The following is a 23,197-nucleotide window of genomic DNA, read 5'->3' on the forward strand; positions in this document are numbered from 1 at the left end:
GCCATATGAGGATAGCCTTTATTGAGTTATTTGCCCCAGCATGTGATTAAATTTCACACTGTGTGCCTGTGTGTAGGTTTCTCTGGAGCTGAGGTGTTCAAATTGATGGATTTGGTTCTGTGTTACCAGAGCTGTAACTGAGTAAGAGTGCGTCATTGTCCGTACTCCATTGTCATGCATGGCAAGTTCTAGAACGTACAGTTGATGCTTGAACAGCACAGGTCTGAATTGTGCAGGTCCACTTGTGTGCAGACTTTTTATAAATACAGTATGGCCCTGTAGATGTCTTTACTTTATCATTTTCTTAGTAAACTTTTTCTTTGGGTTAGTTTATTAAGGAATGCAGCTTACAGTATATGTAATACATAAAATGTGTGTTAACTGTTTATGTTATTGGTAAAGCTTCTGGTCAGCAGTAGGCTATGAGTAGTTAAGTTTTTAGGGAGTCAGAAGGTATCCTCGCATTTTCGAAAGCGGTGCTCCGGGTGGCAGAGCGGCGTGTGTGAGGAACAGCCCCGTACGCCTGCGTCCGACGCACCGTAGTGGGGAAGGTGCCGGCTCGCAGAGATGAGGCACGATGCCTGTTGTCATACAGTATTTAATGAGCAAAGGCTCACACTCTTCTTGTTAGAAAAGGCGGCTTTACTGTCGTGTTTATGTCCTAACTCTACAAGTGTGTGTCATCTGTCCCAGGTCACGTGACTTCTCTCCTACGTGCACCTGTTCCCTGTTGAATTGAGCAGATTTCTAAATGTTTTTCTCCTGCAACTCTCATTGCAAGGCTGGGGTGCGTTCCACTTCAGTTTACTGTTAGAGCAGGTGTTTGCAAAGTCAGGTGTGGGTCTAAAATTTGGTACTAAGGGAAATCAGGTCGCAGCTAAGTCACCCCGCGCCACACGGCCTGATGGATCCCTGGCAGTCTTAGGGCTAGCCCCTCCGGCTGGGCTCGCGGGCCGTGAACCGAGGAGGACGCAGCCACAGGGGGAAATGCGGCGTCCAAAAGCGGAGGCAGGAAGTAAATGACAGCAGAAGGCAGACGAGTCTCCTCACTCATCCAGCAGCCTGGCTGGCAGCTCGGGTTCTTCAGCACGGAGGCGCAGAGGTGCGCTGGACACGCCAGAGGCCCTGGAACTCACGGCAGAAGAGTGTTGTTCTCTGGGAAGTTGACCTGTACACGAATATCTCATTTCCCTCTGGTAAACTGTTACCTGTCATGCTTATTTTTGTGGTTGTAGTACAGAAAGAGAAAACCGGAGGGTTCTGTTGCGCATTAGAGTGACCGTGTGGGTAAGTGGGCAAGTTCATAACTTTCTGCACAGCCGCTTAATTTACACGAGCCGCGAATGAAGGAGATTGGCTTTGTGCAGTAGGCCTTTCTCAGTGGCCAGCGAAAGGAACACAGTTCCTAGATCTGGTGGGGAAGGGGTGTGTGCTTGTTCACATGCAAGGGACAGACAGGGCGGGAGCGGAGCTGGCCTGAGCGTCCTGGGCGTGCCCTCCCCTTCGGCACAGGGTCCAGGTGCTCTGTGTCGTCCTCTTGCAGGTGGGAGGTCTGCTTCATGGGAGGGGAGCAGTCACCCCTGCGAGAAGGAAAGAATACAAGTGTTCCCGCCTGGGTCCGGTAGGTGCACTGATAGGGGAGGCAGTCAAGTGCAGGCAGAGGCCTGGCACAGCCACCCGGCAGATGCCCCACCTGCCTGCTGGCTCCTGCGTCCCTTTGCTGCATGGCCCTGTCTCCACTGTGTCATCTCAGTCTCCACAGGACCGTGGGCCTGAGCTCAAAACCCACAAGCACATCCACACTAGCAAAGGCTTTTCATGCACAAATGGCCGCTGCCAGGAGGAATCTGGTAAAGTCAGAATCACGCACGCCAGCCTCCAGGGCATGGGATTAATGGACTGCTTTTAACCCTGTAGTCCTGGTTTACAATGAATATTCCAGATTTTTTTTTTTTCGAAGCAGTCTCCACATCCAATGTGGGGCTTGAACTCACGACCCTGAGATCAAGAGTTGCACGCTCTACCGACTGAGCTATCCAGGTGCTTCTGAATATCTATGTCATATTAAGAGACAAAGTGTGGCAGAGTGGCCCGGGTTCGGTCACTGTTCAGTGCACCTTGAGAGTGCAGGGCATCTGAAAGGCCTCCTGGCCTGGGGCAGAGCCCCTCCTCGGCTGGGCCCGCTGTTTAGGACTTGGCTCCTGACCACACTTCTGCAGCTGTGGTCTTTCCCCGGCTCGGCCAAGGAATTACTTGTATTGTTCTTAGGGCTCACGTGGCTTACAAGAGTAAGTAAATATTCAAGTAAAATATAGCCACCGTCTTTGAGAATTTGTCCTTAGGACACGGAAATCAGCATTTGATTGAGCACGTTGATTCATTGCCTCCGCCTGCTCCAGGCAGTACTGGGGCCCCGTGGCAGGATGACCACAACCCCAGGGGACTCCGTTTCTTTTTCATTTATGAATAGCTTTGCTTATTTTAATGAGAAAAGTTTCCCCTTTTTTTCCCCCTCAAGCTATTAAGATGTGTTGCATTCTAGGGCACCTGGCTGGCTCCCTCAGGAGAACACATGACTCTTGAGCTCAGGGTGGTGAGTTCGAACCCCACGTTGGGCATAGAGCCTACTTTAAAGAAAGAAAAAAAAAGATTTGTTGCATTCTCTGGTGTAATCAGTCCTGCATAATTATAATATTTGTTACTCCGAGGAACCCCAAGGTTGATTGAAAGAACACTTACCTGAAATTTATGTGAAACATTTGGAGCTTTAATTTTACATAGATTTCACAGTCTCAGGAAAAGTCTAATACTGTTTAAATATATCGAAGAGCCCATGTGTATCTTTCAAAATAAAAGATTCACTGATGCGTACTGCAGAAATTATTAAAGAAGAATAACACTAAAAGTGACCTAAGGATTGAAAAATAACTCAGGATGCCCAGACACGTGGGGTAAACCACCCCCAGTCCAACCCGACCCTTCTCTGTGACGCTTTTCATTTTTAGGAAGAATTGGTGTCTTTCAGAAAGCCTTCTAAGTGCACAACACAGAAAAGTAAGAAAAGATTCATAAAGATTGTTGTGTTGCCTCTTACATAATGCATTGTCAGTAGACGGTCCTTTTTAAAGACACTAATACAGTAAAATCGGGTTTGGGGTTTTAGAACGAGGCATACAGAGTATTTCTGGTGCAGTAAGGACGCCAGGACTCCTTCCTGCTCGCCGCGCTTGGGTGTTGGCTTGTGGGGATATCTGAGTCTCGTGGTCTGCCCTGTGTGCACTGGTACACATGGTCGGGATTTCGGGATTTAAGCTTTGGGGGTATGAAGCCTATGGGTGAAACCACAGACTGACCCAGCGACTTAACTTCAAGTACCCGAGGAGCCGAAATAGCAGGGGAGACTGGACGGCTGGCGCCCGGCCCGTGACTTACTGGCCACATGAGACCGTTCCTGGTGCGAAACTCTGTTGTTGCCCGTGCCGCACGCTCGAGGCCCTCACACAGGCTCCTTCGCTCAGCCCCGGCTGCAGCTTCCTCTCCTGCCCAGTTTTCCTCCTTACTCAGATATTCCTTGACTAGCCTTCCTTGCACATGAAGACTGCTGGGATCGTTCGTGTTGGCAATAAGTCTTTAATTCTGCCGGGAGAGGACTCGAGGATACTTTCAGAAATGTCTGAAGAGAATAGCTCCTCCGTTCAGCTTGTGTTACATACGCACGCACTGCTGAGTCTTTGATGCTGAATCTCGTGTTATTTGCAGGCATGAATTGCTCGAGGAAGCCCGGAGACAAGGTTTGCCTTTTGCACAGTGGGATGGACCGACCGTCGTCGTTTGGCTGGAGGTATATCTTTCTTTTAACCCGGGTGGAGTACATTCCCATGTGAGTGCGGTCCTCCCTCTGGACGCTGTGCATAACCTTCCGGCCTTAACGCTTCTTGTCTCCAGCTGTGGGTTGGGATGCCTGCCTGGTACGTGGCCGCTTGCCGAGCCAATGTGAAAAGCGGGGCCATCATGTCCGCCCTGTCGGACACGGAGATCCAGCGTGAGATCGGCATCAGCAACCCTCTGCACAGGCTGAAGCTGAGGCTGGCGATTCAGGAAATCATGTCCCTGACGAGTCCGTCAGCCCCTCCTACTTCGAGAACGGTACGTGTCTGTAGAAAGCGTGTATCTGCTGTTTCTGCTGCCTTCCAGTTCTGACAGACGCAGCCAGTGTTCCAACGTAAAGGTTTAGCCTTCAGGACCACGACAGCTTCTGATTGGTGATGGTTGGGTAGTTCACAGACCCCTTAACTGAATGGTCTACAGCCCCTTGGCTGCAGTGGCTTTGTGATATAGAAATAGGAGTTTTTAAAAGCATAGCGAAGTAACCGTCTCTGATGTAATATGAACTGACCGAAAGTGAAGGGGAGAGAGCTTCGATTCCCCACTTGCACTGTGACCAGTGTTTTACTGTGTGACGTGTTCGGCCCGTGGAGGCAGCTGGGGGTCCCGGCTCGAAGCAACCCGTGAGTTTGCAGGCACACGCTGGCCCTCGTCTGTGCTTGTGCGGTTCTGCCGCACATGGGAAGACCGTGTCCGCCCTCACGGAGGGTCCCCTGGTGGAGTGGTCTACACTACTCTGATGAAAACTCCTGGGAGACAGAGCAGGCCAACCCCTCGTTTGTTAAGTGTGGGTTCTTTACGTTGGCTTGGTCCCCGCTCTGCCCTTGGTCTGCTCCGAGGGAAAACACGATGAAGAGACCAAGGAGCCTCACAGACGCACTTCTCCGAGCAGTGGGTTAGGGCCCGATTCAGGGCTTGCGGTCACTCTGCACAGAGAGGGGCTGCCAGCCGGCTTGTTTCACTTTGGTTCTGAGGGAAGGAGTCGGAATGAACCGTCCGTCTGTGCTCTTACCTGTGGCCCAGGGAGCTCTGTGCCAGGAATGTTCTGTCACAGCATCTGACCAGGTCCCTGTTGCCCGGTTGTTTCTAGTTAGCTTGGCCTTTCTAGAAATGAAGGTGTAGGGTGGTTTTCCCAAAGTCTTCATACAGACCGTCCAGTGAAGGCTGCTGCTCCTGAACGGAGTCCATGCACAGGGATGACGAGCCACCTCGAGCAGGGCCCCACACTGTGAGACGGGGTGCAGCCCGTACCCAGAGGGGCCTAGAGGCCGGCACGGCGCTTTTGCGGGCCTCGGGTCTGCTGTGGCGCTTCAGTGGGGCTGGTATTTTGGCTCCTTGAAGTCACTGGCCATTCCATTTGACGCACTCAGCCCTGTGCCCTGCCTCTTGGGCTCCGCAGACAAGGTTGTCCCGTCCACATGGCCCAGTCACTGCGGAGCACCTGCTGGGGACCATTGTCCCACAGTCCAAAGCTAGACCTGGGGACTGTGCTCTTGTCGTGCTTTGTTTGGGTAAGACTGTAAATGTGTCGAACAAGGGCTACTTGAGAATCAGTGACAGTTTTCAGAAGTACCAAATGTGTTGCTTTTGTATTTTACATACCTCAGGTGCTAAGCATGGCAAGTGAAGCTCTAGGAGTTACGGGCTGTTCTTGGGTCACTGACAACACAGTATTAGTCCGGGGTGGTTATTCTCTACGAAGGGGGTGAGCTTGTTTTAATGTTCTGTCATTTTCCATACGGGCATCTAAAATGAAAAGGTGAGAAGAATGGCCTTTGCCTCCACCTGCTCCTTTTATGTGCCTGAGCTTACCTCTCTGCCACCTTTCCTCTTTGTCACTGCTTCCCTTGCCCTGGATGTGGTTGGTCACTGGGGTCACCCTAGACCACAGGAAATGTCTGGTTAACGCATGAAGAGATGGAAACGCTCACAGCCACGCCACAAACGGTCAGTCACAGCCCCGAGCCTGCCCCCCCTCAGTGCTCCCCACCTAAGAACGGCGCGATTCTTGGCTTTTCCTTGGGAAACAAAAATGTCATTTCACATTAAATTGTTCCGATAAGTATTTCCATTAGGTATTAGTTAAACGTGTGAAATGGAATTCTATTTTAGATTTTTTTCAGGAACTTAAAATTGGTAGACGTGCTCTATTTAGAATAGATTTAATTCCTGTCTCCTTTAGGAGAGACCTCAGTTTGGCGCTCGGTCTTCATGTTCTGGCCCTAGTTTTCTCCTTAAATTGACATGCTTGCCATGGGAAATTGGCTCTTTGCATGAGAAATTGGAATTGTTGGTTTTGCATGAGTTTTGCATGATGCTTTGATTTTTTTTTTTTTAACTTTTTCACTCAAATCACTCTGCCCCTTCCCTACAGCGTTGCTCTGCTTGCATCACTAAGCTCACCAATACTAATAGTTATGTTCTTTTGCATCCCTAACCTCGTAACACCAGGAGGATGAGGAGGGAAGCTGGGCTCAGGTTGGAGACTCTCTATAATATACTCTTCACTATATGTACCGCAGCAAAAAGAGCTGGAGTGTGAAAGCTTGTAATTGACTTTTCTTGACATTTTTAACATCTTAATTTGTGCAGAATATTGTTGATGACTTAAAGCGTTAGTCAGAGCGAAGCATAGGATTAAAGAGTACGTCTCATGGACAATTTTGAACCTTTCTCATGTGGCACCGTGGCGGTGAGCTGTCTGTGACACAGATTACCTCGTTAGCACGCGGCTGTCGCACGGGGTGCCAAGGCTTTGGCAGCTCAGGATACGTACCCAGCACAAGGGTTGGCACGGGGACTGTCCCTCGCTGTCTGCGTGTCAGGGTGTACTAAGTGCTGTCCTGCTGTGTCCGTCGGGAGGCTGTCTTACTTGTGGACTCTCAGAAATCAAGCCTCTCCTTGGCAAAACGTACATTCGAATTTTCAGCTTCCTGGGGCTTCGGCTCACAAAAAGCTCTGTCACGATTTTGCAGCCCTGGTTTGAGACAGCTTCATTAAAAGCAGTGGTTTCCTGTGTGTGATTCTAGCAACATTGCTGCCTGACTTGCTGTTCAGTTTTAGTGCGAAGTCGGAGGCTGCAAGGGCGCGGCCATGCGGTCCTTCCCGAGGCTATTACTAATGGCATCATGTTCAAGGATCTCAAAAGGATAATGGTATACCTAAAGAAAATCAAACTAATATTAAATCTGAATTTTCCTGGTTCCCAGTTGATGGTTGAAACAACTGTTTTCCTCTATTTGTACTCCATTAAAATAAAGCCAATGTTACCACTTTTTTAAAAAGCAAGAGGAGAGTGGCTATAATATTCCATGAGGTCCCTCTCTAACCCTTTGATTTAGGCACTCTGTGCCATTGTTCCAGAGAAACATCCTCATTAATCATTTAGCCTGCTCAGATATCCCTTTACACGGCCAGTAAAGACCATCAGTGAATTAAAAAGGGTGCATTTCGTAATTGCTTAAATGTCAGTGTTTTACATTAAGAAGGAGTATTTTGGCAGCCCCTCGGTGTCAGATTCCCTGTGTCGGGGCGTGACTTGTAAGGTAAACAAGCTGAACGTTTGCTCTTTGCAGTGGAAACATGAACAAGGAGGAGCCGTGCCAATGACGCCAGAATTAGCCAGCGTCAGTCTTCGGCATAAGCCAGGACAGTTTCCGCTCCGTCCCTCTTCTAGATGGGAGGAGAACGAAGAGGCGTCCTGGGGGCAGGTGCCACCTGCTGCCAAGGGCAGAAGTCATGCAGTGCGCCTCCCACGCACTGTCACATGCTGTCACAGGCTCCAAAGCCAAGGGGCCTTGGAGATGTCCTTGGGCACCCAGGGCGAGAAGACACCAAGGTGTGGTCAAGTCATCAGTGCCTTCACTTAGCTGGTGGCATCGGTGTGTGTCTGTGCAGAATGGAGCTGCTTGCCGGTGACACCTGGCATCAGCCCTCACATTTCACAGAGGTTACAAAGCCGGAGTGTATTTGTGATCACGTCAGTGCTGGAGAACTAGAGCCTGTGCAGTGGCGGTCTCTTGCAGCCCAGGTGTTCTCTGACCATGAGAGATCCCTGTCGTGAGCTTTTTCAGAAGGCTGTGATGGCAGCCCAGGTAGTGTGGGTCTCCCTGGCTTTGAGCCTGGTTCCCCTGGGAGCTCACATTATGCACCACTTAAGAAGTGGGACTAGAATATGTAAAGAGTAAACAACATTAAGGAGGGTTCTGTTCCCATGGAATTGTCTGTTTAGAAATTTCTTTGCACTTTGTGTCCAATTAAGAATACATAAACAGAGGCCAGAAAGCAGAGATGGATATTCACACCCTGTCACATCTGTGATATTGAGAGTGAGGTTTGAAAGAGTGAAAAAAAACATGACCCTGTGACAATTTTCCAAAAACATGTGCTGCTTTTCTCATTCATGGTTATTTAGAGAAAGTCGTGAAACAGTTTTTTTCTATTGAATTTGAGCATTCTTGTTGAAGTTTGACTTGTTTCTTCTAGCTTGGTTGGTGTAAGTAATAGATTAGAGGCTGTATTTTCAAGCCAGAACATCGTGGTAGTTGAGAGTTAGAGTTTCCAAGGGTTCTGTAAGGCAACTACGGAATTCCTGTGACTGTAACTTAGCTTTCTTGGACTGAAGAACATCCAGTACCTTTGTTAGGATGCGTATGTGTGTACTTACAATGTATTGATTTCTTTTTCTGGCACAAATCTTGCACGTATTCTGTTAGATTTATCCCAAAGGATTTCATGGATTTTCATGACATTATAAATGGTATTTTAAAATCTTCCATTTCCAGCTCATTTGTAGTTTTTAGAAATACAGTTCACTTTTATATATTGACCTTTATCCTGCAACTGTGTTAAATTCACTTTAGTTTAGATAGCTAGCTGCTCTGTATTTGTTTTCTGATACTGATAATCAAGTCATCTGCAAGTAAAGACAGTTTTATTTCTTTTCCAGCCCTTATGCTTTGGTTTCTCTTTCTTGCCTTATCACAGTGGCTGAGAGTTCTAGTGCAGTGTTGAATGAAAGTGGTGGGAGCAGACATCCTTAACTTTGTTCCTGAGTGTAGGGAAAAATGCTTTCAGTCTTTCACCACTAAGTGTGCTCTCAGCTCTGCATTTTTTGTAGAAGCCCTTTATCGGGTTGAGGCAGCTGTCGTCCGTGCCTAGGTGCTGAGATTTCCATGAATGAGTGATGATTTGGCACACACATTTCTCACAACTCTGTGGTTTTTCGTTTTAGTCCGTTGATACGGTGAATTTCTCTGATTTTCATATATTGACCCAACGTATGTTCCTGGGATAAACCCCACTTGTCATGGTACCTTATTCTTTTAATTTATTACTAATTTGATTTGCTAATATTTTGTTAAGGAAAATTTGCATCTGTGTCTATGCGGGATACTTGTTGTCTGTAGTTTTCTTGAAATGTGTCCAGTTTTGGTGTCAGAATAATGCTGCTCTCGTAGAACGAGTTAGATATTTCTTCTTTGCTTTTTTGTAATACTTCGTGTAGAATTGGTACTTTTTTCATAAATGTTTGGTAGAGTTCACCAGTGAAGGCATTTAGGGTAGAGATGGAGTGTGTGCATCGTATGTGTGTACTTGTGTGTTTGTACTTGTGTGTGTGTGTGTGGTTTATAGCTACAAATTCAAGTTCAGGTGCAGGTTACCCGTTTGTTACTGAGTGGCTCTCATAGATTATGTCTTTCATGAACTTTGTGCCAGTTGCTTACAGCTGTCCACAGTTTTCCCATATTACCCTTTCAGTGTCTGTAGGGTGTGTACTGATGCCCCCTCTTTCATTCTTGATGTTGGTGATTTATCTCTTTCTTCTCGATCACTCTGGGTAGGGGCCTGTCAATTTCAGTGATGTTTATGAAGATCCAGGTTTACTTTCATCATCTTTATAATGTAAGTACTTAATACTATAAATTTCCCTCAGGACACTGCTCTCGCTGTGTTCCACAATTTATGAATGTATGTACACGCTCTTTCTCTCTCTCTCTCTCTTTTTTTTTTTTAGATTGTATATTTTTAAGTAATCATTACACCCAGTGTGGGGCTTGAACTCACAACACCAAGATCCAGTCTCACACTCCACTGACTGAGCCAACCAAGTGTCCCTTGCATGTTCACTTTCATTTAGTTCAAAATATTTTCCCATTTCCCTTGTGATTTCTTCTTTTGACACATGGGTTATTTGGAAGTGTGCTGATTCCAAGTATTTGGGAGTTTTCTACATGTCTTTTATTGTGGATTCCTAATTTAATTCTCTTGAGGTCAGAGGAGATATACTTGGTATGATTTTAGTCTCTGAATACGTGGAGATTTGTCTGTGTTAGAGAATGTTCCACGTGCGCTGCTGCTGGGTAGAGCGCTCCCATGTCCATCGGGTTAGCTGACACTGCTGCTTCTGGGCTTCTCCGTCCGTGCGAGCCGGTCACTTGGCTCAGCTGCTCGGTCAGTTACCAAACTATGGTGGCGGGTTGGGGGTCGCCTGACCATCTCTTCTCTCAGTCTTACCACGTTCATCTCTTCTTTCGATTTGTGTTTTAATTCACTTTTTTAAAACTGATTTTGAAATTAACATGTTTTATTAAGGAAATACAGAAAACAAAGTGTTAAAAAGAAATGAAAGCCAGCCAGAGACATTTTTACTGAGTAGACTTGGATTGAGCCTTCAAACTTGTTCATGAGCCGTGATCGTTCTTTGTCGTTGTATCATTATACAAGAAAACTAGCTCAGAGAGACAGTGCATAACCACAGTTTTATTGTACTTCGGTAAATATGTTAAATTCATTAGCGCAAGTCATAGACTTTTCATGTATAATTCCTTTTGTACAAAATGTTATAATTTCAGAGTAAATAGGAGATCAAATTATTTTGAAATTATAAAGAACAGTGTTATTTAGTTTAGCCTTTGCGAATATGTAACAGATTGAAAATCCAGTTTAAAGATTATTTAAATGACCCTGGTGACCTCTTCCTTGGCTTTTCTTCTGAACTGATGTACTTAATTACTGCAACCAGACCCTCGCCTATGGGGACATGAACCACGAGTGGATTGGCAACGAGTGGCTGCCCAGCCTGGGCCTGGCGCAGTACCGCAGCTACTTCATGGAGTGCCTGGTGGACGCGCGCATGCTGGACCACCTGACCAAGAAGGACCTGCGGGGGCAGCTGAAGATGGTTGACAGTTTCCACAGGTGCGTCCCGCAAGGTGGTCTGACGGTTAGCTCTGGGAGCGTGCACCGTTGCCGCGGCTAACTTTTTTTTTTTTTTTTTGTTAATAGAAACAGTTTCCAGTGTGGAATTATGTGCCTGCGGAGGTTAAATTATGACCGAAAAGAACTGGAGAGAAAAAGAGACGAAAGCCAGAATGAAATAAAAGGCTAGTATATTGTGTGTAGTGGATGCAGCATATCTCTGCTTCCCATGGCGCGAACAGCTCAGTGACTGCCTACTAAAAAAAAAAAAAAAATCAAGAGGGGAAAAAAAATTAAAAATAAGTTAAAAAATCACAAGGGGTGCCTAGCTGCCTCCGTCGGTAGAGCGTGCAACTCTTGATCTCAGGGTCGTGGGTTCAAGCCCCACGTTGGGGAATAGAGATTACTTAAAAATAAAATTTTAAAAAGAAATTTAAAAAATAAACAATTAAAAAAATCAGGAAAGGCTTTAAGTGGAGAAAACTAGTCTGACATCATTACAGAGGAGGGGGGATGAACTGTGTGCCTGCTTCCTTGTGCTTACGTCAGTGTGCAGGGTTGGGGTCTCAAGGTAAGCGTTTTTCCTGTGACCTCAGACATTTCCTGTTGTGAGGACACATGTCCTCTTTTGTTCATGAGCGCTGCTGCACAGCACTAGATGGCAACAGAGCAGAGACGCACAGGCCCCCTGCTGTGTGCTGCTTGGTGGAAGCGTGAGAAATACTGCTCTGTCTGTCCAAGGCCCTGGGGGGCCCAGAATAGAACAACGTGGTTCCCTTCCCGTGGCTGCGGGAGCGGCACAGGGTTCACGTGGCAGTTGGGCCCTAAAGACGGGATGGGAGCCTCTTCTTGGTGTGGGGGTGGGGGGCAGGCAAAGGCATTTCAGGTAGAAAATAGGCTGGGGGTGTAGGGGGACAAGGTGCTCCGCCAGGAGAAAGCAGATGCCCTTCTCTGCTGGGTCGCTGCCCACCCAGGGGACCTCTGAGTGAGCAGGTATGATAGTTTGCTTCGAAGGGTAGACGTTAACGACTAAGCTCCCAGTAGAATCTCCCCAAATTTTCAGCACAGAGAGATCACTAGGGGTGGTGATAGCAGGTGGGACCTGTGACCAACTCTAAGCATATAGCTTGATTGATGTGATCCTTACTACCGCAGTTCTGTAAGTGCTGTTTTTCATCCCTAGTCTTTACTAAGACAGAAATTAAAGCTAAAAATATGGCTGGGAGATGGCCCATTTGGAGGATAGTCTAGCCATGATTGATTAGTGTGAATCACAAGAAACAGCATCAGCTAACATTTGTAATATATATTCTATACACACGTAATATGATACATTTAACATACAGTTATAGTAATGATCTCTAAATGTCTTATGGCTGTGTGCCTGTGTGTGCGTATATCTGTCCTCTTATCTAGAAAAGGCGGTGGGAAATGAGATAGGTAAATCTGTTTCATTTGTTTTGTATTTCTCTTTTAAATCTTCACAGTTGACAGAAGCTGTCTTTGAAAGTAACTGGTGGTCATCTCGATGCATTTTTACAGGGTAGCTATTTTTAGATCTCTACTAGAGCAAATTTAATAATTTATTACTTTGCATAAATATAAGATCTTCTCCCACCGTCTCTAACATGCTGGAGAATATCTTCCAGTTTCTCTAGTTTTAAAATGCGACAACAAAAAAGTCTTTGAGATTATAAGTGAGGGGTTCGTGTTCAATTCACAAGGTGCCCAGCTACAGTGCCAATGCCTCTGATGGGAGAAAAGTATTTCAGAAGACCTGAACTCTGCGGGGGGGGGGGGGGGGGGGGGGGGGGGGGCGTTCAGATTCTTGGTGTGTCCCTTTCCAAAGCCTGGGCCCCCGTCTCTCTCTATTCTCTAGAAACTCCGTGTGTATAATAATTCCTTGCTCCAGGGTTTACTCGAAGAGTGAGTTCCAATAGGACGGTCTCCATTGGACAAGCCAAGGGCCAGGGCGGCAGCACGCGAGTGCAGCAGAGGCCATCTGCCCACCTGGCAGTGCCCCCGGGCCCGTGCGGCTCGCGTCTCGTGTCGGGAACTGGAGGCTCGGAGCCTGCGGGGGGTTCTTTATCCTGTTCCAGGGCGTACGCGGTGAAAAGAGCTTTCTGCAGCCACTTGGAGCATTGTTTTCACTTGTCTGCAGATGTGCTAGTTTGGAGTAATGATCGAGTGATTCACTGGATCCTATCGATCGGCCTTAAAGAGTACGCCAACAATCTCGTCGAGAGCGGCGTTCATGGTGCACTGATGGCCTTAGATGAGACCTTCGATGCCAATGCCCTGGCACTCCTGCTGCAGATCCCGACGCAGAACACGCAGGTGATGCCGGCCGCGTCCGCACCCCACCCTCCGACCGGCCCTGCACTCCGCGTTTGAGTGGAGGCAGAGAAAGCGTAACCAGACCCCCCGCCGGCCAGTCCTCTCTCCCCCTGCCTCATCCACATGCGGCGGCTCAGAGCCCACAGTGCTTGTTAGCTCCTCCTCGTCTCTCTCTGCCTATCCTCCTTCCATCTCCCAGTGCACGCAGGAGTCCTGGAGTAAACAGGGTATGGGATGCCTGCATCCACGCCGGTGCTCGTGGCAGAGAAGAGGCAGGCGCTCTTACTGAAATGTGCCAGATGGAAGTCTCAGGAATTTCGTTTCTGATTTCCCCGTGTCCTTCCTTTTGACTCATGGGCTCATTGGAGAATCAGGAATTTTTTATTCCTATAGAACTTGGATCTCTTTTGCCAGTACCCTCAACCTCCCCACCAACAGCGACCCCCACAGCACACTTAGATGATGCCTCAGGAGCTCACGGCTCCCCACCTCCAGAAGCCCGTGAATGGGCTCCCCGTTAAACCCCTGACTGAAAGTACACTCTCATGGTTCAAGGCATTCATCCCTTGAGTCATTTTTTTTTTTTTAAGTCTTGGTTTAAAAACAACTGTGATATGCTAACATCTTTCAGATTAGATTGATGGAAGTTTTGGGGTGTTTTATTATTTCAGGCTCGTGCTGTCTTGGAAAGAGAGTTTAACAACCTTTTGGTCATGGGGACTGACAGAAGGTTTGATGAAGTAAGTTTTCAACCTAATGATTTTTAAATTTGCATTAAATGTAAGTTATTATATTTGGGGGCTCCCAGCTGGCTCAGTTTGGTAGAGCATGTGACTCTTGAGCCCCACGTTGGGTATAGAGATTACCTAAAAGTAAAATCTTTAAAAATAAATAAATGAATGTAAATTAGTATATTTGTAGGAGCCATGTTGTCTGGATAAACCCCTCCAAATGCGGAGATAATTTTACTTCGCAAGTTAAGCTTTGCTCTTAATTTATTAACAAATGGGCTATTAAGGCATTATTTTCACTAAGATGGGTAGGTTTGTGAAAACATTTTGATACCTTCAAAAATGCTTTTTTTGCATCATAAAGCATTGGTTGCAGCCTAGGAATAGAGTCTGTACGTTGTATTTTGGGAAAGCGGATACCTCACCCCCATCCAGGGCCCCTTGTGCTCTGGCGGAATGTTTCAGAAGTTCATTTACAAACGCAGGACACATTCGTTTCTCCTCATACGAAACCGTGAGCGGGTACTCCCACACCGTTACGTGTTACTGTCTCCATCGCCATGCGAACACTTGAGTGTTGCGGGAACAGGACACCTGAAGGGACACAGCTGGCCTGTCCCAGCCTGAAGACTGTTTTGAAGACAAAAACATAGTGTCTTACATGGCAAGAAGGTGGTTTTTACAGGATAAGAAGTGACACGTGGTGGCAGACAGAGGAGCACAGCCAGGTGGCCCCGGACTGTCCTGATTGTGCCCAGCTGGGGTCCCAGCATGAGTGCGGCCCTGCCTCCTTTTACTCCCAGCAGTTCCCAGTCTGGGCAGTAAGTCCGATGGTAATCAAGACGGGGTTAGATACATGTGAACAAAAACGCAGTGACATGGGCATTTTAAAGGACTGGTAACTTTACCGTATATTTTGTTCTTTATTTTACAATCAGTCTTGTTTTTTGTCCTTTAATTTACAAGGACGATGATAAAAGCTTTAGGAGGGCACCTTCCTGGAGAAAAAAATTTAGACCAAAGGACGTTCGGGGCTTAGCTGCTGGGTCAGCAGAGACGCTCCCTGCAAACTTCCGGGTCACTTCATCCCTGTCCTCGCCCTCCATGCAGCCGAAGAAGATGCAGCTGGACGGTAGGTGACGCGCGCCCCCGGCCACCTGTTGGCACGAGCAATGTTTGGCTGGACACTAATCACGGTCCAAGATGGCCTCTTTAATACGTAACAAGGCGTGTGGCCGCTGTTGCATGCTGAGGTTTAAATGCTCTAAACGTAATCCTCACGTCTGTGTATCAAAGTTTAACAGTGATGCCGATGGTTTTTATGTCCTTATCTGGTTGAATGTCAGCCTGCTCTTCCAGCTGATGAAGCTGGGCAGCGTGCGTCCTCCGAGCGCCGGGGCAGCCTCCACATTCGCCAAGACGTGTGCGTGGGGCGCCGGGGTCTCTGCCTTCGGAGGGCAGCGCGGGGGCTCTGCCCCGGGGACTCCTCTCTGTGCTGGAGGAGTGACTGAGTCCGTTGTGCTTAGCACAGCCTCCACCTCCATCCCTGCGCTTATTGCCCGTGCCGTTACACGGTGTGAGGGGACGGGGACAAGGGGAGCCCGGGGTGTCCTCCCAGAGCGTGGCCGGTCCTGTGCGATGCAGCGGCTGCATGGTCGCCGTGTCAGATCAAGCGCGCGATTACTAACCTGGACAGTCCCTCTGCTTTGAGACCACCGCCAGTGAAAAGTTGGCCGTGGTCAGTGGAGGGACCTCCCGCTCTGACCGTGTCCCACTCAGTGACAGGATCGAGGGCCAGACTGGCTGGGCTGCACTCCGGCTCTGCCGTAGGAGGCACATGACCTTGCGTGCTGTGCCTCAGTGTCCCTGTCTGTAGAGTGCTTGTCGCACTAGCATCTTCCTCACTGCTGGCTGGTGTCCGGCGCGTCCCGAGTGCTGTGTGCTGGCCGCTCGGGCCCTGCAGTCGTAGGCCTGTGGCGGGTGGCCGCGCGCTCACGCGATGGACGTGGCTAGAGAGGCCGTAGGGAGGACGTGGCTGTAGAAATTGTACGGTGCGGTTTTTACAATTTTCCTGGCGTTCGCTCTGCCTGTACATAGGATTGTGAGTTCTGCTCTCACTGCCCATATAAAAACCAGAGAAAAGTCCCTGATACGAAGCCTCTGCTGAGCCTTGAGCGAGGGAGGCTTGTTGGGCAGCATTTTTATTTTTAAAAACTGCATCTCTTTGCCAGACTTCAATAGTACGCTTCACGAGGGAAAAACCCAACTTTCTGAAAAAAATAACATTTTTCCTCAAGAAGCCTGTAGGTAATTTTTGTGGATTTTAGCTGGGACTTGGGACTTGGGCAGTCGGCCTGCTCTCCTGGTCCCCTCACAGCTTCATGCTTCCTTTCACAAATCACGTTTTCCTTGTTACAAATATCCACAGCGACGTTTGGATTCAGTTCAGGTAAGTGAAACGTAAGGCTAGGAAAAGGCGTAGGGAGCACAGCCCATGGAAGGTGACCTCTTACCCGCGTTGATAACGGAGGCATAAACCCGGCCCAGTGGGCGTCTGGCTTCTGAAACACGAGGGTGTGCGGGGGCAGCCGCAGGCCCCTGGCCCGGAGCGACGGCCCGCGGTCGCCGGCAGCACCAGCGCGCTCCTTGTGCTTTCCGGAACCGGGGCCGAATATCGATAAACGTGTTGCTGGGCTGCCTGTGGGAAGACGGAACTTGTAACCAGGAGCAGTCCGCAGCCGCTGCAGATTTGGAAAACCCTAGTGAGCCATGGGGGGCGTTTCTCAAGATCAGGAGGGTAAGGCCATCCTCAGACAGAGCAGGCATCGGGACGGGCGCTGGACTCCCTTTAGCGGGCTGGTGCCGCTCACGGTGCCGCTGGGCCGTTCACCTCCTGCTCTCCTTTCAGAGAGGATATTTAGGGCTGAAAGAAAAGTCTGGAAAAGTCTGTAAGTCTGGAGCCTTTACGGAGAAACAGAGTCACCGTGTTCATAGTTGTTACTGATGCAAACGTGGCAGAATTGCTTTCCTGTCACCTGCTGCCCCCGTTGCTGTTAGAGAAGGAGCTCCCAGGGACTCCGGGCTGCTTGGGGGCTGGGCACAAGCCCACTTGGTGACTCGATGCCCCTCCTCTGGCTCCTCCAGTCCCACTCGGAAGTCCCCCGGGAACCCCTCCGTAGGTGCTGCTGTGGGCTGTGTGTGTACTTGTGCCGCCGCGCGGCCTTCTCAGACTAACTGCACGCTGTGTTTGCATGCCTCCCTCGTGGCTGTCGGAGCAGGCAGCGTGTCGGGACCGCAGAGGCTGGATTCTGCTACGGTCAGGACTTATTCCTGCTGATGCCGGTGCAGGTGAGTTGCCAGGAGAGCCGGCCCCGGCGAGCTCCAGGGCCCGACCAGCACGCACGCACAAGCCTCTGCGCGCCCGTGCCGCTGGCATTGCTGTTCCGTGTGCCTTTGCTTCACAGGAAGAGGCTAGTGTGGCCTTGACCTTTAAGGGAAAACATGGACTTCCGTTCCTAAACAGAAAGATGCTGGCTCCCACATCTGCTACTGTCCTCCTGTGGGGAGAGGCAGGAGAGCAGAAGAGAGTGTCACCCGGCTCTTAACTGACTGTCCCCAGCAGCTGAAGAGCACGCGGTGCAAGGTCTGTCGCGCCTCCCCGGCCTGCACCTCGTGTGACTCCCTGCGCCGCTGCTGCTAGCCGGCCTGGTTTTGAAGACACGTTCTTGAATGAGACAGGCCCCAAAGTATTCAGTTCCATGAGACAGTACCACTGTGTGACACTGATAGCCTTTCAATCGAGGGATTGGGTTTTTTTTAAAGATTTATTTATTTGAGAGAGAGAGAAAGCGCACTCGCGGGCGCGTGTGAGCAGTGGGGGAGGGGCAGAGAGAGAGAATCTCGAGCTGACTCCGTGCTGGGCTTGGAGGCCGAGGCAGGGCTCAGTCTCACGACCCTGAGATCACGACCCAGGCGAAACCAGGAATCAAACGCTCAACCAACTGAGCCACCCGGGTGCCCTTAGAGGTTGGTCTATAAAAAGCAAAACAGAAAAAGAAAAAACAGCTGCATTGCCATGAGAGGGGCTGAGTTTGTGGACTGAGATTTCGGGTGCAGGCCCAGGAGCCGGCCCTCTTCTCCCTGCTCGGAGGGCCCGGGGGAGCTTTGTTGGCTCTTGCTCTGTTTTCCTGTCTCAGCCAGAATATTTGATTGGTGGGGGCGCCCAGCTGGCTCAGTCGGAGGATCTCGGGCTCGTGAGTTCGAACCCCACGTTGGGTGTAGAGATTACTTAAAAATAAAATCTTAAAAAAATAGATATCCTTTTTAAAAATTAGTAACTTTTACATATAGTCCAAAATGAAGTCAATCAAAGAATTCTCATTGATAAGCAGAATGCTTGATGTTTTCTCTAACTTCTCAGAGGGGCCAAAGCGCCAGCAGTGGGGGAGGTGGGGGGAGGTCCCTCAGAGGGACCCACCTGGGCCCGAAGGTACTGTGCAGGCGGCTTGTCTGGAGACGGAGTCTTGTCTTTGTTTTCCAGCTTACCCACATTACTTCTACAGATGATGGTGCCGCGGCTTGAATCAACAAAGACTACGTTTTAAAATTCAACGGACTCTCTAATCTGTTAATACTTGTTATATGGACCCTGAGATATTTTATTACAGAGTTTTTAATTAGCAAAAAATTCATGAATACCATAGAGAAAATATTTTAGAATTTAATGTTTCTTATATTTATGTAAACTTATGACTTCATTTATATAGTACTTACTTTTTCATGTATATCCAGGCTATAAATATCCTTTTGAATCAATTCATGTTCTTATATCTAATTTCAGTCTTTCGAATGAATGTACTGTAATGCTTGTTTGTATAAATCCTGTGAACAAATATAGGGCTTTTGTAAATTGTGCATTTATTGTAATTATCAGTGCTTAATTTGTTATTAATTAACGCTGACAGAGAGGAGGATTTTACCACGTTTGTAAAATCATCGTGACACAGCGTGTGTCATCAAAGAGAGCGTAGCTGTACAACAATCATTGTGAAGTAAGCAGACTTCATTTCCAGCAATTGTTGTATTTTAATGACTGACCTTAACTGTACTTTTTCTAGCAAGAAATGCTTTATTCCACAGTGTGAACAGATGAAAAATATCTGGTGTTAAATATCAGCTTCTCAAAATTTGGACTGGAAAGCTTATCAGAACACTATGAAAATCTCTTAGGACCGCTGAGCTCTCTGTAGCCTCGCCCTGCTGGGCTCGGGCAGCTTGTCTTGGCAACCGGCAGAAGCCCCGAGCTGAGGACCCTGAGAGCCCGGGTGGGGGGTCTGGGCGCCCTCCTGGTGCGGAGCTCGCAGGCGAGAACTCTCAGAGGACCAATCAGGAAGCACTGCCCCCCCCCCCAGCTGGGTGCGCAGGGGAGCGGAGGGAGGGCGCGCCTCCGGGAGATGATGTGGTGCGACTCTAACAAAGGCCTTACTGTTCTTATGTAAATCATCTTTTTACATTGGTTTGTAAACATGTTTAAAGAATGGACCTAGTCGTACATTTTTAGATCTTGATGAGATAGCCATTTTGGATTGTAAGTAGCAAATATAACTCTTCCTTTTTACTTGGCACATTAAAACGCCAGCAAGAAACGTGTTCAGATCACGGTGCGTTATTTATTATGCAGCTGACTCATAGGTAGAAACGGCATGTCTTTTTACATTTGGTCTCTGCTTCTAATTTACTTGTACAAGTCACTGTTACCGTTCTGTTTTTCTGTTACTCTTTTGTGAACGTCCTGATTATGTAACAGACTATGTACAGTCCACTTTTGGACTATTTTTATCGCAGTATTATTTATTGCTGTCTTTCAACACAGTACCGAAGCGTTTTCCACTGCCAATAAAGAATACCGAGAACCAGCCGCCGCGGCCTTGCCGACTCACTGCGCGCCTCCCTGCCGTGCGGGCCCGCGGGGGAGTCTGCTGTGCAGAGCAGCTCGTGGACCCCAACGGCCCACAGGTGCCACGGGTAGCATCGGGTGCCACCCGAAGGAGGACCGGGTGTTTGTGCCCTCGGTTCCGGGGGCGCAGAAACTCCGTCTCGTTATCCCGCCGGCCGCCCCAGGCCCAGACGAGGCGACTGTGCGTGCGCGTGCATGCGTGCACACCGTTTCCCGCCTCCGGGCCGTCCTCTGCGGGGGCTTTCCTCTCCTGCTGCTGTCCTCACACGGTCACGAGACGGTGCCCAGGGCTTGCGTCCTTCTATCTCGCTCGGGCCCTGGGCACCCGCGAGGCTGCGGCTCCGATAGCTCAGACCAGGTCCCCAGGCACCGGCCCAGCCACACCCCATCCGGACTGCAGGGCGGGAAGGGGATCCCCCGCGGGTGTCACAGACGGCCACCGTCCCAAGCCCCCACACAAGAGCTCCGAGGGCCAGCGGACACCCCCCACCGCGGGCCCTGCGGAGGACGGCTTGGTTTCCCCTTCCAGCTCTGCCTGCCCCGGCAGGGCTGGCGGGCTGCTGCTCGCAATGAGCCGTGTTCTTTCTGTGGGTCGGTGCGGCCCATCTTGCGTCTGTCAGGGCGCGGTTGGGTTCTCCGGCGTCTTCCCGCTGAGCACCTGGGCGCGCTGAGTGTTCTTTCTTAGCGGAAGCGGCCTTTCCTGCATTTCCTAGTTCGCAGTGTTAAGTGTGGGATCTGGAACAGTGGAGCGCCTTCCTGCCTTTTTAATCTCACGTTCCGTTTTCCCTGACCACAGCCAGGCAAGCCTGGAGCATTTGAAGCTTCTGGAAACAAACCCAACTCAAGACAGATTCATTAAGGTGCAGGTGTTTTATTCAAACTTCCCTTGGTGATTCCAGTTATGCCTAAAAGGCAAATGTCGGTTGAGAAAGGGAGCGGTAAGCAGACGTTTGGGAAGCCCCCACGCCCCCGCCGAGGACCCTCCCGTCCCACCGCTACCCTCCCGGCTGCTGCTCCGAAGCTCCTCTTCCCTGTTTCACATCGTGGGTTCTCCGGGCAGCTGTGGGTTTGGCTTTTACTCCTCGCTCGGCGCTAACCCTGTCTGCGGGAGCGGCGGGCGTGCCAGCGCTGCCGCCGTCCCGACGCCACGCGCTTCATTTCACGCTGTCTCCCTGGCTCCGACACGCTTGTTCTCATCGGTGTCCTCAGGTTAACTCCCTGGGGAGAACGAGTCGCCGTGCCATGGCCATTTCTCGTCCTTGCGCTGGTGCCGCCCCATCTTCCAGCCCCGCTGCTCGAGGCCAGCGCTGCGTGCACCCCACCCGGCACCGGCAGGAAAGGAGGCTCCGGGGGAGGCTGCGCCCCATGGCTGCCGCTTCTGCGCCGTCCTCCTGGCCTCTCTCACCTTCTGCCTCTCCTAAGAACACTTGTCAGGGGCCGCCCGGGGAATCCAGGACGGTCTCAAGCTCCCTTGCCTAGCGGCATCTACAAAAACCTCTTTTCCAAGTGAGGTCCACTCACGGGTTCCGGAGGTGTGGACGTAGGGTATCTGCCAGGCAGGCACCGGTCAGCCCGCCTCGCCGTTGCACGTTTCCTCCGGCGACATGGGGGTGGAACAGAACTCACCGGGCTCACAAAGGGCACAGGGAGCGCGGGGAGCGGCTGAGCTGAGATTCAGGGAGGGAGTGGCTAGGACCCGGCCGGGAAGAGATCCGAGGCCTGTAAAGTAATCCAGGGGGCCCCTGGCTCCTCTTGGAGCTGAAGCGTGCCGAGCATCGCCGGCCGGCCGCAGATCGGTGGTGGCGGTGGGGGCAGGGGGAGGAGGGGAGGGTCTCTGTTCTATGAAAAAGCAATTTCAATAACCACCTGGAGGTCATCGTGGAGGACCTGCTCTGGGCAGCCGCGTGGAGGTGTCAGGGGGACGGTGATGCCCCCGCTAATGGCCCCAGACGCCCAGGCCCCCCGGCTGCCAGCTGTGCGCGCTGTGTCCGAGCCTGCGGGAGGCCTGGGACCACAGCTCTGCCGCTCACACACGCAGGCACGTGGGGGGCCCCCAATGGGTTTCGGGGCACACCCGTGCAGACGGAGCTGTGGGAGGGCACCCTGACTTCCCCACGTGGCCGATGTCCCGCGGCCGGGCCTGAGGTGGGGCTCATCTTGAATATTCTCAGTGGGTCTCCCCACCGTCTTCCGAGGAAGCCAACACAACCCCGTCCTCTACTTGCCACAAGGGGCGGCCACCAGCCGTGGCCTCCTGGCTTCTGCTCCACAGCCCTGATGCTCTCCTAACATTACACAAAAGCAATTTTTAAAATTTTTAATTAAAATAAAAGTAATGTAAATTAATTTGAATTTTTTTAATTAAACGAAAGCAGGGGCACCGAGGAATCGTGACGTTACACAGCCTATAGGGCTGAAGAGATTTGAGTCATCAGTTCTCCATCACCGTATTTTCTTTTTAATTTTTAATTTTAGTTTAAGACTTTAAGCAATCTCCACACCCAACGTGGGGCTCGAACTCACGACCCCGAGATTGACCAGTCGCACACGACACCAATGGAGACAGCCAGGCGCCCCTCTTTTAATGTTTTTTTTTTTTTTTTGAAAATTTTATTTGCGAGAGAGCGAGGGCACAAGCATTCCTCGTGAACGTGTGGGGTTCTTTCTTACATGGCAGCAGATGCCTGGAACCCCGTGTCCCACATGAACTGTTCCAGGTTCTGCTCTGCTGCCCTCTATTTTGTATGCTGTCTTTGCCCCCGGGAAACCGATTTCGTAAGCTGCTGTGGTTTTTATCTGCTGCGATGTGAAAATCCACCCCAAAATTTAGTGGTAAAAAAACGATTCACCGTTTCTCTTCATTGGTGGATTGCCACGCTGGGTGGGTCCTGGGCTGGTCTTTCCCGGACTCCCCCACATGCTGGGGGCCCCCAGCTAGTGCAGCCGGAGCGGGGGGCTCGCTCACACCCCACCGGGCTGCTTCACGGCAGCCCAGCCTCCAGATCAAAAACGGAGGGGGCCACAGGGCCAGACCCCCTGACGTCCACAGAACTGACACCACGTCACTTCCTGCCACATTATATGGAAG

The 23,197-nt window shown here is 50.0% G+C and overlaps 1 protein-coding gene across 3 annotated transcripts in view; it reads left to right on the forward strand.

Annotated features, from left to right (window-relative positions):
* The window catches only part of PPFIA1 (PTPRF interacting protein alpha 1), an 82,012-nt gene extending 61,942 nt beyond the window's left edge, over positions 1-20,070 (forward strand). Inside the window, exons 20-30 of one of the 3 annotated variants that reach the window (XM_019802748.2) lie at positions 3,760-3,841; positions 3,946-4,146; positions 5,770-5,832; positions 6,337-6,363; positions 10,910-11,085; positions 11,173-11,270; positions 13,247-13,422; positions 14,094-14,162; positions 15,120-15,285; positions 17,432-17,501; positions 18,694-20,070. In XM_019802748.2, the coding sequence (XP_019658307.1) occupies positions 3,760-3,841; positions 3,946-4,146; positions 5,770-5,832; positions 6,337-6,363; positions 10,910-11,085; positions 11,173-11,270; positions 13,247-13,422; positions 14,094-14,162; positions 15,120-15,285; positions 17,432-17,490 (1,117 nt within the window). In that variant the 3' untranslated portion in view covers positions 17,491-17,501; positions 18,694-20,070. The remainder of the gene's footprint in view (positions 1-3,759; positions 3,842-3,945; positions 4,147-5,769; positions 5,833-6,336; positions 6,364-10,909; positions 11,086-11,172; positions 11,271-13,246; positions 13,423-14,093; positions 14,163-15,119; positions 15,286-17,431; positions 17,502-18,693) is intronic. The other 2 variants (XM_002922200.4, XM_019802754.2) reach the window with 2 other exon arrangements.
* Positions 20,071-23,197: the final 3,127 nt, after the last annotated feature.

Source organism: Ailuropoda melanoleuca, chromosome 16 (assembly GCF_002007445.2).
Source record: "Ailuropoda melanoleuca isolate Jingjing chromosome 16, ASM200744v2, whole genome shotgun sequence".
NCBI lineage: Eukaryota > Metazoa > Chordata > Mammalia > Carnivora > Ursidae > Ailuropoda > Ailuropoda melanoleuca.